Source organism: Xenopus laevis, chromosome 2L, assembly GCF_017654675.1.
Source record: "Xenopus laevis strain J_2021 chromosome 2L, Xenopus_laevis_v10.1, whole genome shotgun sequence".
NCBI lineage: Eukaryota > Metazoa > Chordata > Amphibia > Anura > Pipidae > Xenopus > Xenopus laevis.
In genome coordinates, this window is record NC_054373.1 from 2,443,895 (window position 1) to 2,461,183 (window position 17,289).

Consider the following 17,289-nt stretch of genomic DNA (forward strand, 5'->3'; position numbering starts at 1 on the left):
ATATGAACATGGAAAATGAAGGGGCATCACCCAGACATAATCAGAAGGCTGCAGGGTACGAGAAGTAAATTGAATTCTATGCAGTTTCTACTGAGTTTATTATGAAAGAGAAGATGGTCTGAGCATTTCCCCTTGCAGCCTTGGGTTGTACAATATTTGGCTGTGAATCCCAGAAGTCTAAATGAGGCAAGTAATAATAAGAAGCTGCCCATGCGTGGCACACACACAGGAGACGTGCCCATGTTTGTCTGACAGCCACTGAGGCTACAGAACAGATTTTGTGCTATTATCAGGAATTCTAATTATTAAAGAAAAAAAGCCCAAGGAGAAATGGAATAGTCGGCTCATTTCCCGGCTGTGATTCATTTCCAGTGACTAAAAAGACACGGGATTCAGATGTGTCGCAGGACAGCCAGTGCAACAGACTGAATAGAAAGCAAAATGATATTGTGGCTGGGGGGATATTTACTAATAGGATAAGGAAACGTCTGCTTCTCAATACATCATTGGAACTGTATTTTCTGAGGCTACTGACCGACGGCAGCTTCTGCTGCACCAACAACACAAAACCAGAGGCGCTTCTTTAGAAATTCATTTCATTGTTTGGAACATTTAATTCAATATATTCTCACTTGGTCACTAGTCATTTCATATATCTTATATAATTCATTTGAGAGTGGAGATAAATTATTTAGTCTATAAATAAAACCGCTTCTTCCCATCAGTCTCTAGGCAGACAACCCGACCCCCAGCCACGGGTCATTCCATGTCTTCAGCCTCACGACCTTATGGAGCTCATTCATATATATTATATATACACACACACATACACACATGCACAATAGAACAGAATAAAAGAAGTTTCCGAATGCAGAGTCTGTAGCAGCATCAAAGTAATTCAGAATCAACCAAGCTCAAATCTCCACATCAAGGTGTAACAGCAGCAGGTTTGCATTACGTGTTCAAGTATTCAAGTGTCCATGTGAGAGAAACCCTCTGGCCTCCTACAAGTCAAAATCTTGCAGATCTCCCCAGCTGGGCCCAATTTTGACTTTCACTTTCAGCTTAACAGATAATTTTATTGCACTTTCCATCTCCTTCTTTATAATTTGTGCCACCTGCAGAGAGAGAGAGAATCAATTCCATGTACAAATCCTGCAGCTAGAACAGTTCAGATGGAAAAGCCTATTGGGGGGCAAGACATGCCTGGGAAACTGCCTTTTATTTCAGTATGACTGCAGCCTTCTCATGGAGAGAATCTGGAAGTTACAGCAGGTGTGTGTATGTGTGTAGGTAGGTAGGTAGATAGATAGATAGATAGATAGATAGATAGATAGATAGATAGATAGATAGATAGATAGATAGATAGATATAGATAGATAGATATTAGGCAGATAGATAGATAGATAGATAGATAGATAGATAGATAGATAGATAGATAGATAGATAGATAGATAGATATAGATAGATAGATATTAGGCAGATAGATAGATAGATAGATAGATAGATAGATAGATAGATAGATAGATAGATAGATATAGATAGATAGATATTAGGCACAAAGTGCTGGTCATATAGATGGGCCAAGAACCAAACTGTAAAGTGCCCAGTGCTGCAATAATTCTCTGAAGAACTGCAGTCAAACCCACCACCTGGAGCCTGTCCTAACCAGCAAAACATGGTATATCCATCAACTGCCAGTGAATGTGCCGCAAGCTGCAGGAGACTGCCAGTGAATGTGCCGCAAGCTGCAGGAGACTGCCAGTGAATGTGCCGCAAGCTGCAGGAGACTGCCAGTGAATGTGCCGCAAGCTGCAGGAGACTGCCAGTGAATGTGCCGCAAGCTGCAGGAGACTGCCAGTGAATGTGCTGCAAGCTGCAGGAGACTGCCAGTGAATGTGCCGCAAGCTGCAGGAGACTGCCAGTGAATGTGCCGCAAGCTGCAGGAGACTGCCAGTGAATGTGCCGCAAGCTGCAGGAGACTGCCAGTGAATGTGCCGCAAGCTGCAGGAGACTGCCAGTGAATGTGCCGCAAGCTGCAGGAGACTGCCAGTAAATGTGCCACAAGCTGCAAGGAGACTGCCAGTAAATGTGCCGCAAGCTGCAGGAGACTGCCAGTAAATGTGCCGCAAGCTGCAGGAGACTGCCAGTAAATGTGCCACAAGCTGCAGGAGACTGCCAGTGAATGTGCCACAAGCTGCAGGAGACTGCTAGTGAATGTGCCGCAAGCTGCAGGAGACTGCTAGTGAATGTGCCGCAAGCTGCAGGAGACTGCCAGTAAATGTGCCGCAAGCTGCAGGAGACTGCCAGTAAATGTGCCACAAGCTGCAAGGAGACTGCCAGTAAATGTGCCGCAAGCTGCAGGAGACTGCCAGTAAATGTGCCGCAAGCTGCAGGAGACTGCCAGTAAATGTGCCACAAGCTGCAGGAGACTGCCAGTAAATGTGCCGCAAGCTGCAGGAGACTGCCAGTAAATGTGCCGCAAGCTGCAGGAGACTGCCAGTAAATGTGCCACAAGCTGCAGGAGACTGCCAGTGAATGTGCCACAAGCTGCAGGAGACTGCCAGTAAATGTGCCACAAGCTGCAGGAGACTGCTAGTGAATGTGCTGCAAGCTGCCGGAGACTGCCAGTGAACATTCTAATGGACAACATGTAATAAAGTTACTCTGTAGGTGACCATGTTGCACAAGATTCCAAGACTTTAACCTTTTCATGTGCCACAACTAGAAGTTCCATAAAGGGAAGGCATTTGAAGACACCGCTCTCTTTATTGGCACATTTAAGAACAATATGTGCATTAATGCCACTGATCCATCAATTTAGTTTTGATCTCAGGACTACTCCATCTCCCCAAACCTCAGTGATATATATTGCAAGTGGAGTGCATGGGGCAGCACAGAGAGTGCAGGCGATACTAACGGCACATTCCATTTGCAATAGATTTGGGGGATTATTTACGTTAAAGCTGCTCTCCAAAGCAGAATTAATAGTAAGCAATAAAAGCACTTGAGTTAATTGGCAGCAGCTGTATAAAACATTGAGCGGTGCCATTTGTGCTTCCCCAGCATCTTGTGAATGTGCCTCAGTAAGTTCTGCAGGAAAGCTCTGGGCTCCGCCACGTCAGCATTGCACACAAACTGCCCCCCAGAGATTCCCAGCCATGTACAGTGTCACCTGCGAGTCCTCTCTGTAACATCTCATCCATCATGTGAATTATTCTTATGCACTCTACTGGCACTTCTCTGTCAGCCAACAATGAACCCCACACAGATGAACCCCTAGCCCTTATACTCCATGAAGCCTAGAAATGGTGAAAGGTTATATGTACAGTATATACCGAAGCACTGGCCACACGGGCTCATTCAAAATCAAATATGGCAGCCAGAACTACTCTGGTTCTGCTTTAAGCTTTGGTCAGCACAAAGATTAATAGGGTGGCTTCACATAAACCTTACTTTTAACTAGGGATGCAACAAATCCAGGATTTGCATTGGGGTTAGGCCAAGATTTGGCCTTTTTCAGAAGGATTTGGGCAAATCCTTGTGACTGCCTGAACCTACTTTTAAGGGCTCATTAAGATAGAGTGGGATAGTCCATGTGACTATGCAGGGGTCAGAAGGGCTTATTTCTACCTCGAATACAATCAGACTTGACACTTTATTGTACATTTACTTGTCATCAGACTCGTACCTGGATGGCATCATCTTCAGCGGCCTCATACAAGAGCTCATCATGGAGCTGCAGGATGAAGAAGGCTCCTCGGGTGGGAGGAGGACGATTGCGGAGTCTCTCTGACCTTCCTGTTCATACAAATAAGTGCAAAGTTCAGTGAATAACTCCCAGGCCCTCACATCACAAAGTATAGAACCTTCTGGGGAAGGTGAAACAACCAATCGGAGCTCACACGGGAAAGGCAACATTTCAAATGGGGGATGTGGAGGGGCAATAAATTATTAAAGCAGAGATACCACAATGTAATAGTCACACAATTATTATTTTGCTTTCATGGAAAATCAGTAAAATAAACCTTGCACAGGAGTAGCAGCCCCCCCCCCCCCATATAACACCAACCTGTGCCACTGGCCTGGACGGGGTGTTCATGGGATTTTGGTGCAGAACGGAAAGTCTCCTCCAGGCGCTTCTGAATGTTTACGGTGGCAGTTTTCACTATATCAGCTGCTGATCCCTGTACTGTGCTGTTAACTGCTTGACGCTCAGCCTGAGAGGGGAAAGAACCCAGTACAGCTTATTAATTGCCTACATGTTGGGCTAATTCACTTCATTTTACACTGCAGAGAAGGAGCAATTCAACAGGAACAGTCCCTAAGTTTGCTCATAGTCTGTACAGAGAGATCCCATAAAACTATGACAGCATAGGTATTCCCTGTACTAAGCACAATTCAGCAGGAACAGTCCCCTAAGTTTGCTCATAGTCTGTACAGAGAGATCCCATAAAACTATGGCAGCATAGGTATTCCCTGTACTAAGCACAATTCAGCAGGAACAGTCCCTAAGTTTGCTCATAGTATGTACAGAGAGATCCCATAAAACTATGACAGCATAGGTATTCCCTGTACTAAGCACAATTCAGCAGGAACAGTCCCCTAAGTTTGCTCATAGTCTGTACAGAGAGATCCCATAAAACTATGGCAGCATAGGTATTCCCTGTACTAAGCACAATTCAGCAGGAACAGTCCCTAAGTTTGCTCATAGTCTGAACAGAGAGATCCCATAAAACTAAGACAGCATAGGTATTCCCTGTACGAAGCACAATTCAGCAGGAACAGTCCCCTAAGTTTGCTCATAGTCTGTACAGAGAGATCCCATAAAACTATGGCAGCATAGGTATTCCCTGTACTAAGCACAATTCAGCAGGAACAGTCCCTAAGTTTGCTCATAGTCTGTACAGAGAGATCCCATAAAACTATGGCAGCATAGGTATTCCCCTGTACTAAGCACAATTCAGCAGGAACAGTCCCTAAGTTTGCTCATAGTCTGAACAGAGAGATCCCATAAAACTATGGCAGCATAGGTATTCCCTGTACGAAGCACAATTCAGCAGGAACAGTCCCCTAAGTTTGCTCATAGTCTGTACAGAGAGATCCCATAAAACTATGGCAGCATAGGTATTCCCTGTACTAAGCACAATTCAGCAGGAACAGTCCCTAAGTTTGCTCATAGTCTGAACAGAGAGATCCCATAAAACTAAGACAGCATAGGTATTCCCTGTACTAAGCACAATTCAGCAGGAACAGTCCCTAAGTTTGCTCATAGTCTGAACAGAGAGATCCCATAAAACTATGGCAGCATAGGTATTCCCTGTACTAAGCACAATTCAGCAGGAACAGTCCCTAAGTTTGCTCATAGTCTGAACAGAGAGATCCCATAAAACTAAGACAGCATAGGTATTCCCTGTACGAAGCACAATTCAGCAGGAACAGTCCCCTAAGTTTGCTCATAGTCTGTACAGAGAGATCCCATAAAACTATGGCAGCATAGGTATTCCCTGTACTAAGCACAATTCAGCAGGAACAGTCCCTAAGTTTGCTCATAGTCTGTACAGAGAGATCCCATAAAACTATGACAGCATAGGTATTCCCTGTACTAAGCACAATTCAGCAGGAACAGTCCCCTAAGTTTGCTCATAGTCTGTACAGAGAGATCCCATAAAACTATGGCAGCATAGGTATTCCCTGTACTAAGCACAATTCAGCAGGAACAGTCCCTAAGTTTGCTCATAGTCTGAACAGAGAGATCCCATAAAACTAAGACAGCATAGGTATTCCCTGTACGAAGCACAATTCAGCAGGAACAGTCCCCTAAGTTTGCTCATAGTCTGTACAGAGAGATCCCATAAACTATGGCAGCATAGGTATTCCCTGTACTAAGCACAATTCAGCAGGAACAGTCCCTAAGTTTGCTCATAGTCTGTACAGAGAGATCCCATAAAACTATGGCAGCATAGGTATTCCCCTGTACTAAGCACAATTCAGCAGGAACAGTCCCTAAGTTTGCTCATAGTCTAAACAGAGAGATCCCATAAAACTATGGCAGCATAGGTATTCCCTGTACGAAGCACAATTCAGCAGGAACAGTCCCCTAAGTTTGCTCATAGTCTGTACAGAGAGATCCCATAAAACTATGGCAGCATAGGTATTCCCTGTACTAAGCACAATTCAGCAGGAACAGTCCCTAAGTTTGCTCATAGTCTGAACAGAGAGATCCCATAAAACTAAGACAGCATAGGTATTCCCTGTACTAAGCACAATTCAGCAGGAACAGTCCCTAAGTTTGCTCATAGTCTGAACAGAGAGATCCCATAAAACTATGGCAGCATAGGTATTCCCTGTACTAAGCACAATTCAGCAGGAACAGTCCCTAAGTTTGCTCATAGTCTGAACAGAGAGATCCCATAAAACTAAGACAGCATAGGTATTCCCTGTACGAAGCACAATTCAGCAGGAACAGTCCCCTAAGTTTGCTCATAGTCTGTACAGAGAGATCCCATAAAACTATGGCAGCATAGGTATTCCCTGTACTAAGCACAATTCAGCAGGAACAGTCCCTAAGTTTGCTCATAGTCTGTACAGAGAGATCCCATAAAACTATGACAGCATAGGTATTCCCTGTACTAAGCACAATTCAGCAGGAACAGTCCCCTAAGTTTGCTCATAGTCTGTACAGAGAGATCCCATAAAACTATGGCAGCATAGGTATTCCCTGTACTAAGCACAATTCAGCAGGAACAGTCCCTAAGTTTGCTCATAGTCTGAACAGAGAGATCCCATAAAACTAAGACAGCATAGGTATTCCCTGTACGAAGCACAATTCAGCAGGAACAGTCCCCTAAGTTTGCTCATAGTCTGTACAGAGAGATCCCATAAAACTATGGCAGCATAGGTATTCCCTGTACTAAGCACAATTCAGCAGGAACAGTCCCTAAGTTTGCTCATAGTCTGTACAGAGAGATCCCATAAAACTATGGCAGCATAGGTATTCCCCTGTACTAAGCACAATTCAGCAGGAACAGTCCCTAAGTTTGCTCATAGTCTGAACAGAGAGATCCCATAAAACTATGGCAGCATAGGTATTCCCTGTACGAAGCACAATTCAGCAGGAACAGTCCCCTAAGTTTGCTCATAGTCTGTACAGAGAGATCCCATAAAACTATGGCAGCATAGGTATTCCCTGTACTAAGCACAATTCAGCAGGAACAGTCCCTAAGTTTGCTCATAGTCTGAACAGAGAGATCCCATAAAACTAAGACAGCATAGGTATTCCCTGTACTAAGCACAATTCAGCAGGAACAGTCCCTAAGTTTGCTCATAGTCTGAACAGAGAGATCCCATAAAACTATGGCAGCATAGGTATTCCCTGTACTAAGCACAATTCAGCAGGAACAGTCCCTAAGTTTGCTCATAGTCTGAACAGAGAGATCCCATAAAACTATGGCAGCATAGGTATTCCCTGTACTAAGCACAATTCAGCAGGAACAGTCCCTAAGTTTGCTCATAGTCTGAACAGAGAGATCCCATAAAACTATGGCAGCATAGGTATTCCCTGTACTAAGCACAATTCAGCAGGAACAGTCCCTAAGTTTGCTCATAGTCTGAACAGAGAGATCCCATAAAACTATGGCAGCATAGGTATTCCCTGTACGAAGCACAATTCAGCAGGAACAGTCCCCTAAGTTTGCTCATAGTCTGTACAGAGAGATCCCATAAAACTATGGCAGCATAGGTATTCCCTGTACTAAGCACAATTCAGCAGGAACAGTCCCTAAGTTTGCTCATAGTCTGAACAGAGAGATCCCATAAAACTAAGACAGCATAGGTATTCCCTGTACGAAGCACAATTCAGCAGGAACAGTCCCCTAAGTTTGCTCATAGTCTGTACAGAGAGATCCCATAAAACTATGGCAGCATAGGTATTCCCTGTACTAAGCACAATTCAGCAGGAACAGTCCCTAAGTTTGCTCATAGTCTGTACAGAGAGATCCCATAAAACTATGGCAGCATAGGTATTCCCCTGTACTAAGCACAATTCAGCAGGAACAGTCCCTAAGTTTGCTCATAGTCTGAACAGAGAGATCCCATAAAACTATGGCAGCATAGGTATTCCCTGTACGAAGCACAATTCAGCAGGAACAGTCCCCTAAGTTTGCTCATAGTCTGTACAGAGAGATCCCATAAAACTATGGCAGCATAGGTATTCCCTGTACTAAGCACAATTCAGCAGGAACAGTCCCTAAGTTTGCTCATAGTCTGTACAGAGAGATCCCATAAAACTATGGCAGCATAGGTATTCCCTGTACTAAGCACAATTCAGCAGGAACAGTCCCCTAAGTTTGCTCATAGTCTGTACAGAGAGATCCCATAAAACTATGGCAACATAGGTATTCCCTGTACTAAGCACAATTCAGCAGAAACAGTCCCTAAGTTTGCTCATAGTCTGTACAGAGAGATCCCATAAAACTATGGCAGCATAGGTATTCCCTGTACTAAGCACAATTCAGCAGAAACAGTCCCTAACTTTGCTCATAGTCTGTACAGAGAGATCACATAAAACTATGGTACATAGGTATTCCCTGTACTAAGCACAATTCAGCAGGAACAGTCCCTAAGTTTGCTCATAGTCTGTACAGAGAGATCCCATAAAACTATGGCAGCATAGGTATTCCCTGTACTAAGCACAATTCAGCAGGAACAGTCCCTAAGTTTGCTCATAGTCTGTACAGAGAGATCACATAAAACTATGGTACATAGGTATTCCCTGTACTAAGCACAATTCAGCAGGAACAGTCCCTAAGTTTGCTCATAGTCTGTACAGAGAGATCCCATAAAACTATGGCAGCATAGGTATTCCCTGTACTAAGCACAATTCAGCAGGAACAGCCCCCTAAGTTTGCTCATAGTCTGTACAGAGAGATCCCATAAAACTATGGCAGCATAGGTATTCCCTGTACTAAGCACAATTCAGCAGGAACAGTCCCTAAGTTTGCTCATAGTCTGTACAGAGAGATCCCATAAAACTATGGCAGCATAGGTATTCCCCCAGTAATGGTAGAGTGTTCCTTTAACTGCTTTTGTTGTGAGAGTGAAATATATTGGGGTTCTATTATGGCCCCCTGTGAACTGTATTTCTGTGCTTCTGTTCCCAGTGTGGGGTGATGACAAGCTGCAGTGGGGCCACTAACTTTATCACATGATATAAGTGATTGAGCGAGTGACAGAGGGGAGTGACAAGTGTATAATGTAACACTCACGTGTGATTTGGCGTAGGGGTTGGAGTCCTTGATGGCAGGAAGGTACCTGCGTCTGCCCAAAAGTGTCTTCACAAAGCCGTCCCGGGCACAATTCCTCACCGTTTCCTTCAGGAACTTCTGAATTCCTGTGCGAGGGCAAAAGAAAAGGTAAGTGATGGCTCTCCTGATCCATAGAAAATGTTCTGTATCAGATAAAAGGCTCATATGAACTAGGACTTGCCCACAATGTGGCAGCTCCCTCCCCAATGTATAACTACAAATATACAGAGAAGGGGTTATGGGGGGAAACTGTGATCTGAAACCCTATATACCAGTCAGGTACATTTACGGGGTGAGCGCTTAGGGTGTGAGCAGTTACGGGGTGTGCGGTTACGGGGTGTGCAGCTACGGGGTGTGCAGCTACGGGGTGTGCAGTTACGGGGTGTGCAGTTACGGGGTGTGCAGCTACGGGGTGTGCAGTTACGGGGTGTGCAGTTACGGGGTGTGCAGTTACGGGGTGTGCAGTTACGGGGTGTGCAGTTACGGGGTGTGCAGTTACGGGGTGTGCAGTTACGGGGTGTGCGGTTACGCATTCCATAAATTATAATAAATTGCTCAAACTCCCCGTTACACATGTCTATACAGATCCCTTCCCACCAATATTCATATCCTTGTGCCTGGGGCTGTCTAACTGCTCCCCCCACACCAAAGCATTAAACCCCCAATAGCCGCCCATCTCAACTGATCCCCTCCCAGAGGGGTAACAAATAGGAAACACTTACCTGTGTATCTGGCCTTGAAAGTGTCAATATAACAGGCGGCATCATTCTCCTCAATGCCCATCTGCTCTCCCAGTGACTTGGCTCCCATCCCATAAATGATTCCATAGCAGATCTGCCAAGAGAAAAGTGATTTTTAGGAAACCTAGCAACACCCTGCCAACTCCCCAGTCCCTAGCAACAACACGGGAGACTGGAGAGCAGAGAGTTAAACCAGAATCCCCTCCAATACAATGTCCATGTGGCCTTACAATGGGAATTAAAGAGCAATAATAGTCCTATAACAAGAATAGTATTTATTGCCAGAGACCCATTTGGGAGATCGGTTCTGACCTGCTTGGCCTGTTGCCGGACATCGTCAGTGACAGTTTCAGGGTCGATCATTTTCCACTCGGCAGCGATGCTCTTGAACACGTCGGAGCCGCCGTTTAGAACGTGAATGAGGCGACGATCACGGGACAAGTGGGCGAGAATCCGCAGCTCTAACTGGGAGTAATCCGCTGCCAATATTAGCCCCCCTGCAAAGCACAACCAATAATAAATAGACGCTTCAATAACATTTCAAAACATACAGTACAAGGCAAGAGATGTTTTGGAAAGGGGAAGTTTCCCTTATTTAGAGGGTAATGCGATCAAAAAGATTGTGGCCTCAAATTAGAACTAAAGCTTAAGCTTTAGTTAACTAAAGAAGTAGGTAGAGATGTTGTACATGAGTTTGTTTTACTTGACTAACACGGTAAAATAGTATTTGGAATTATTTCTCAGGGTGATGGGTCCCTTATAATAAACAACCTAATCCCTGATTTGAAACATCAATGCCTTATGTTCAGCACAAATGAGTTAGTTTTGCTGCATCCCTGGGAATATTGGCTGCAAATACTGAGAACTCTCTAAATGCAAGTGAAACAGTCAAGCCCGGCTTTCATCATCACTACCTGGAAACGGCACAAATGCGTGGCGCATGCTGACAAAGAACTTCAGACCCTTCTCTGCCGGGATTTGTTCAACTGGCAGTTTGGGGCCCGGAGTGTTGGCCTGAGGCTTCTTCCTCCTGCAACACAAAAACATTAACAACGTGTTTATATTTGTGTAATTCTTGTGTTGACTGATCTCTGACAGAAGGATATTGTTACCTTGTTCCCTGTATTTCAGAGAGGGGGTAATGCCATGTGTGCCCCCCTTAATGCTGCAGATTTGCTCATTTATTGCATTTGTTACACAGAGATCACAGCCCCCCAACTATCAATAGATGCTCCCCCCAAACGGATTCACATCCCCAGGTCTCTGGGCTCAGGAGGAACAATGTGCAGAGTTTGTTAAAAGGAAGAGATGGAAAGTAACCCGGGGGCAAAGCAATGAATCTCTGAGCCGCAAGTACAGGTTTCTGCTACAGTCACATTGTACAAAGCGCAGGCTCCGAGCAGCAGGAACATCAGGAAGAAACGTCACTTTACTGATTCGTCACTCATTACAAAATGGCCGCTGACAGGAGCTCTCCCTTCCTTTTAACTGTGACAAAACAGATATTATATGAGATTTGCCTGTGAATCTGGGATTATTGTCAGAATTTCTGCCTCCTGTTGGGACAATGTCAGTCTGTAATGTGAATATCAAACAGATTTAGCTTCTTCCAGCCCCTGCAGCTTAGGAACCCCCATGACTGCCGTGATTACCTGTGTGCCCACATAGCTGATCCAACAGAAGCGTTACTTGTATCCATGTCAATATGCAATTAACAAGTGAAACTCTAACACACAATGAGTCCATATACCTGTACAAGCAACTGAGAATGTTGGCCATTAAAGGGATACTGTCATGGGAAAAAACATTTTTTTCAAAATGAATCAGTTAATAGTGCTGCTCCAGTAGAATTCTGAACTGAAATCCATTTCTCAAAAGAGCAAACAGATTTTTTTATATTCAATTTTGAAATCTGACATGGGGCTAGACATTTTGTCAATTTCCCAGCTGCCCCAAGTTATGTGACTTGTGCTCTGATAAACTTCAATCACTCTTTACCGCTGTACTGCAAATTAGAGTGATATCACCCCCTCCCCCAGCAGCCAAACAAAAGAACAATGGGAAGGTAACCAGATAGCAGCTCCCTAACACAAGATAACAGCTGCCTGGTAGATCTAAGTACAACACTCAATAGTAAAAACCCATGTCCCACTGAGACACATTCAGTTACACTGAGTAGGAAAAACAACAGCCTGCCAGAAAGCATTTCTCTCCTAAAGTGCAGGCACAAGTCACATGACTGGGGCAGCTGGGAAATTGACAAAATGTCTAGCCCCATGTCAGATTTTAAAATTGAATACAAAAAAATCTATTTGCTCTTTTAATAAATGGATTTCAGTGCAGAATTCTGCTGGAGCAGCGCTATTAACGGATTCATTTTGAAAAAAATGTTTTTTCCATGACAGTATCCCTTTAAACATTTCCTTGAGGATGGAAGAAACAGGACACATGATACAGGAAGTCCATGATCGCCCTCACTCACCTGTTCCTATAAGGAAAAGCAGTTGGACCCGGTGCCTGGGAAGGCGGACTCTCACCAACCAATCGGGGCATTTCTATTTCAAAATCTTTTGGTATGTTCTGGATGTTGGGCTCTGTGAAACTTACACGGCCTGGAGGGTAAAGGACGTCAGTAAGACACACTATTTATCATCAAAATGTCTAGAAACGGGGGGCGGAGTCAACTACCATAGAGCATGGACTCTTGAATCCTGAGCTCCGTGTCGTGTTGAGCCACGGTGGGGGATTTTAACCTCACTCCTGATCCTATCATGGATATCTATAGGACAACTCAACAGCCCTTCACCCAGCAGCAATTATCACAGGCCCTTAAATTTAAAGAACTTTTACATCATTTTGCCCTTATAGATGTTTGGAGAGCGCAACACCGAACACACTTTTCATTCCCCCAGGTTCTTAACCCATTCCAGAATCAATTTAGTCTTGTTAGATCCGCAAACTACAGCCCAAACTACTAGGACGTGGATAGGGACACAATCCTGGTCAGTCCATGTCCCAATTGGAATTGAGATCAGTTTGTTTCCAAATAGGAAAACTTTTACCCCATGGAGATTTAATGATTCTCTCTTAACACATTGAGAAATTCAGGAACACTTGAAGCAATCCCTAACTTCTTATTTTGTGAAGAATGTGACTCCTGAGATGGACTGTCAAACCATTTGGTTAGCTCACAAAGCAACAATGCGTGGGGAGATCATCTCACAGGCTTTTAGTCTCCATAAGAAAAGAGAATTTCAAGCAAGGGAGTTCCAACACCAAATACATAATGGTGAACATGATTATTACTTACATCCCTCTCAGGAATTAGCAGATTAAATCCAAACATCTAAACTGGAGTTGCAACAACTTCTCTTTGCTAAAACTGAATATAAACTAAAACTTCTTAAACAGTCGCATTATACTAAAAGTAATAAGGAAGACAAACTTTTAGCTTCTCAATTACGTAAAAGGCAGGCCAACACGAGGATACAATATTTGAAGGTGCGACAACTCAAGATTACTGTTCCACTTCAGAGAGCTAATCAGTTTGCCTCTTACTACTCCTCTTTGTAAACCCATTCTAGCAATGCTGATGAACCACAACCTATCAAAGAGGTAATACAACAGTATTTAGACTCAATACATATACCACACCCTTCGGTATCCCAGATTGAATTTTTGAATGCCCCAATAACCAAAGATAAAATCTTCAAGGTCATCAAGTTACTAAAACTGGGTAAAGCCCCGGGACCTGACGGCTACACTAATCTTTATTTCAAAAGTTATGCTGACATTCTAGTTCCCCACTTATAAAAGGTATTTCAATCCATCATGGATACAGGGAAAATACAACCCGAGTTCCTCCAGGCACATATCTCGACTATCCCTAAACCAGGTAAATCTCTGGAGCATTGCAGTAACTACAGGCCTATAGCTTTACTAAATACTGACCTTAAACTTTACTCTAAAATCCTGGCACTTCGGCTGAATACTGTTCTACCAAACCTTATACATTACGATCAAGTGGGATTTGTGCCTGGACGACAAGCCCCTGATAACACCAGAAGATTTCACAATCTATTACACATTATTAATCAAAATAAAATCCCGGCCTTGCTGTTATCATTGGATGCGGAAAAGGCATTCGACAGGATTCACTGGGGATTTATGAAGCCGACACTCACTAAGTTTGGGTGACAACTTTTTCCGGGCAGTTGCACCACTTTATTCGAAGCCTTCGGCTGGAGTTCTGACATCAGGGGTCCTGTCGGATGACTTCACTATTGCAAATGGTACCAGGCAAGGTTGTCCTTTATCCCCTTTAATCTTTGCCCTCCTCGTAGAACCACTAGCTATCAGAATTAGACAAAATCGGAATATAAGGGGGATTCCAACGAAGTTTGGTAATACGTACCTTACATACATACTTACATATTACACTTCCTAATGTTTTTCAAGAACTAGACTCCTTTTACCGTGTCTCCTGGTATAAAATTAACCCTCAAAAAACACAGGCCCTACAAATACATTTTACAGCGCAGGAAATAGAACACCTTAAAAGTAATTATTTTTTGAGTGGAGAGAGTCTTTATCTGGGTATTCGGTTACCTAAGGATCCAGAGTTGTTTTATAAACATAATTATATTCCCCTACAGAAAGTCCTTCAAGATCAATACCTTAAATGGAAACCTTTATATATTTCATGGACGGGCAGAATAAATGCCGCAAAGATGTCTGCTTTACCAAAAGTGTTATAACTATTCAGAACCATTAAGGTTGATCTCCTGCCACGATACATTAAACTACTGCAGAAACAAATGAGTGATTTTATTTGGGGAGGGAAAAAGCCTCGCACTGCTGTTAGGGTGTTGCAACGGCCGGCTTCATTAGGGTGGTTTTGGAATGCCAAAGCTTAATTGTTATTTCACTTATTTGCATCTTACGCACTTGCTTAAGGCCCACATTCCAGGGTTCAAAACTTCCCCTCAGCCTTCATTTCTAGAGAGATTATCGTCCACTGGTTGGTCCATGAGGGCCATACTCTCTAGTTGTTACAAATCGCTTATCTCAGACCCTCCGGAATACAAGTACCCTTATATGATCAAATGGGACAGAGACCTTCATATGTCCTCACATCCTGACCAATGGTCAGAAGCATCACAGATCTTGACAGGAGCCACGAGATGCACTAACCACCTAGAGTCACACAAAAAATTGCTTTATAGGTGGCACCTTACACCGGTAACCTTGCATAAAATTTCTCAAACTCATTCTCCGCTTTACTGGAGAAACTGTGGCCAGCCTGGAACTTTGCTTCACTTATGGTGGGACTGCCCATTGTCACAACAAGTGTGGAAGTCTGTGTTTAATGTTATAACAGGAGGTCTTGAATTAGACATCCCTTATGAACCGCAAGTAGCGTTGTTATTGATGTTTCCAGAACAGGTTCCTAAATTTACGAAAAAATGTATTTTTCATCTATTCATCTATTTAACACTAACATCTTGATTGCCAAGTATTGGAAACCCGGAGGCCCAATTAAAATTGAACAAAAACTTTCAGCAATGGATGCTAGGGCGCATATGGAATTTATGGCCTTTTTCTACCCCACTTCTGCCTCTCTGTATGCAAATTTTTATATACTCACGCAGGCCCCACCCCCTTTCATGACATCACAGCGCGACAGGCGTGGGTATATAAAGAGGGAAGCGCCCCAGGTTAGGGTCGGTGCAGGTCAAGGGGTGGGTAAGGATCAGGTGTGGGTCAAGGATTTCTACTTGGGACCCCGCCTGGCAGCTGAAGAAGTCTGGGGCTCACCTGTGGCCGTGTGAGTCTGAGATATTGGGTAGATTCGCTCCATTCCCAGATTGGGGTTCAGAATCTTCTCCCTCTGCAGTGGAAACACCACTTTGGTCATTGCATTGGTGATTCGCTTCCACTCAAGGATTAGACCCGGCAGTGGGTGTAGCAGTTTTAATTTCTCTAAAATGTCCTGTTGAGACAGAGCAAGAGCACATTGGAACATTCTACGTTTCCCAGTCATACGGCCGGACTTCTGTACAACACTAATATTGAGTATTACACACAGGGGGCTCGTATATATTCTACAATGATACCTTTGCTGTACTGAACTGCTTGCCTGGCCGGACCCTGGTGCCATTGACTGCTGGTCTCCTGGTGTAACCCAGGGTCTTCTTATTTCCTTGGCCTTTCAGATCACCATTGGGAGGGAGTTTCAGTTCTATGAACAGGACCTGCAGCAGAAAAGAATAGACTTTGTTCTACCTTCTATGATCAATTCGATTTGCAGTTGTCAGCTACTCTTTATTTAAACTCTTACAAAGAGTTCCCAGTGACGGTGATCACAAGGAATCTCCCTGATATGACAGTACCTGGGCAACGTCATCATGGCTGGTCAGAGAGAAGCTGTGCCCGGCCAACTGGTAGGCTACGGCCTCGATCTCATTGAGCTTGGCCTGCATGATGTGTTTCTGGGTCTCACACTCTTCTGTGCTGAATCCGATGCCATTCAACTCCAGCAGCGCCAAGCAGTACTGAGTGGGCATCTCTACGTTATGGAAGACATCTATAATGGACAGGGAACACAGAACAATGAGTAAATGTAATCATCTACCTCATCCAGTGACTCCAGTTTCGAATAAACTACAATTCCCAGCAAAGACGAGGCCCTCAAAGTGGGACGTGTGCAAATGACCCTTCAGCCAACGGTTTCAATCAGTGGCAATGTGTGTGGCATGTAACATAGAAATCAATAGGGGTCTCCTCACTAAGGAAGAAGAGGTGTGTATGGGACAATGCCACAACATTAGCAAAGAGATAGCATAACATATATAATAACCCTGGTCATCTAACAAACTTACCCCATAGCTTTTCCGTCTCCAGTAAGGAGGTCAGTGCATTCATGGTACTGAAGACAACGACTGCTTCAATGGCAGCTCTATAGCGCCCCGTCTGGTCACTGTTGGCACTCAGCCCCAGGCTCTGCACCCCCTGACCCGTCCCCACACCGTCTAACAGAGGAAGCTCATAGGGCAAGAAGTTTGTTACCATGTTATGAAGAGTTCGCTCCTTGGATCCCGGGTCCAACAACCAGCAAGCCACCTACAGAAGAACAATAGGGCTTATTTACCAACCTGAAATCGGTTTCTTTCAAGAGGACAGCTGACAGTTGCCTCTCTCTGATGATATAATCCAAAAATGACTCATTAAACCCTTAATAGATC

General features: G+C 44.0%; 1 protein-coding gene across 2 annotated transcripts in view; it reads right to left on the reverse strand.

Annotated features, from left to right (window-relative positions):
* Positions 1-590: 590 nt before the first annotated feature.
* polq.L (polymerase (DNA directed), theta L homeolog) overlaps positions 591-17,289 on the reverse strand; it is a 36,190-nt gene continuing 19,491 nt past the window's right edge. For both annotated transcript variants that reach the window (XM_041581407.1, XM_018245806.2), the window contains exons 20-31: positions 16,927-17,167; positions 16,438-16,631; positions 16,162-16,299; positions 15,863-16,037; positions 12,528-12,657; positions 10,960-11,075; positions 10,358-10,542; positions 10,028-10,139; positions 9,267-9,391; positions 4,073-4,220; positions 3,692-3,801; positions 591-1,118 (exon numbers count right to left, since the gene is read on the reverse strand). In XM_041581407.1, coding sequence (XP_041437341.1) covers positions 1,005-1,118; positions 3,692-3,801; positions 4,073-4,220; positions 9,267-9,391; positions 10,028-10,139; positions 10,358-10,542; positions 10,960-11,075; positions 12,528-12,657; positions 15,863-16,037; positions 16,162-16,299; positions 16,438-16,631; positions 16,927-17,167 — 1,788 coding nt within the window. In that variant the 3' untranslated portion in view covers positions 591-1,004. The remainder of the gene's footprint in view (positions 1,119-3,691; positions 3,802-4,072; positions 4,221-9,266; positions 9,392-10,027; positions 10,140-10,357; positions 10,543-10,959; positions 11,076-12,527; positions 12,658-15,862; positions 16,038-16,161; positions 16,300-16,437; positions 16,632-16,926; positions 17,168-17,289) is intronic.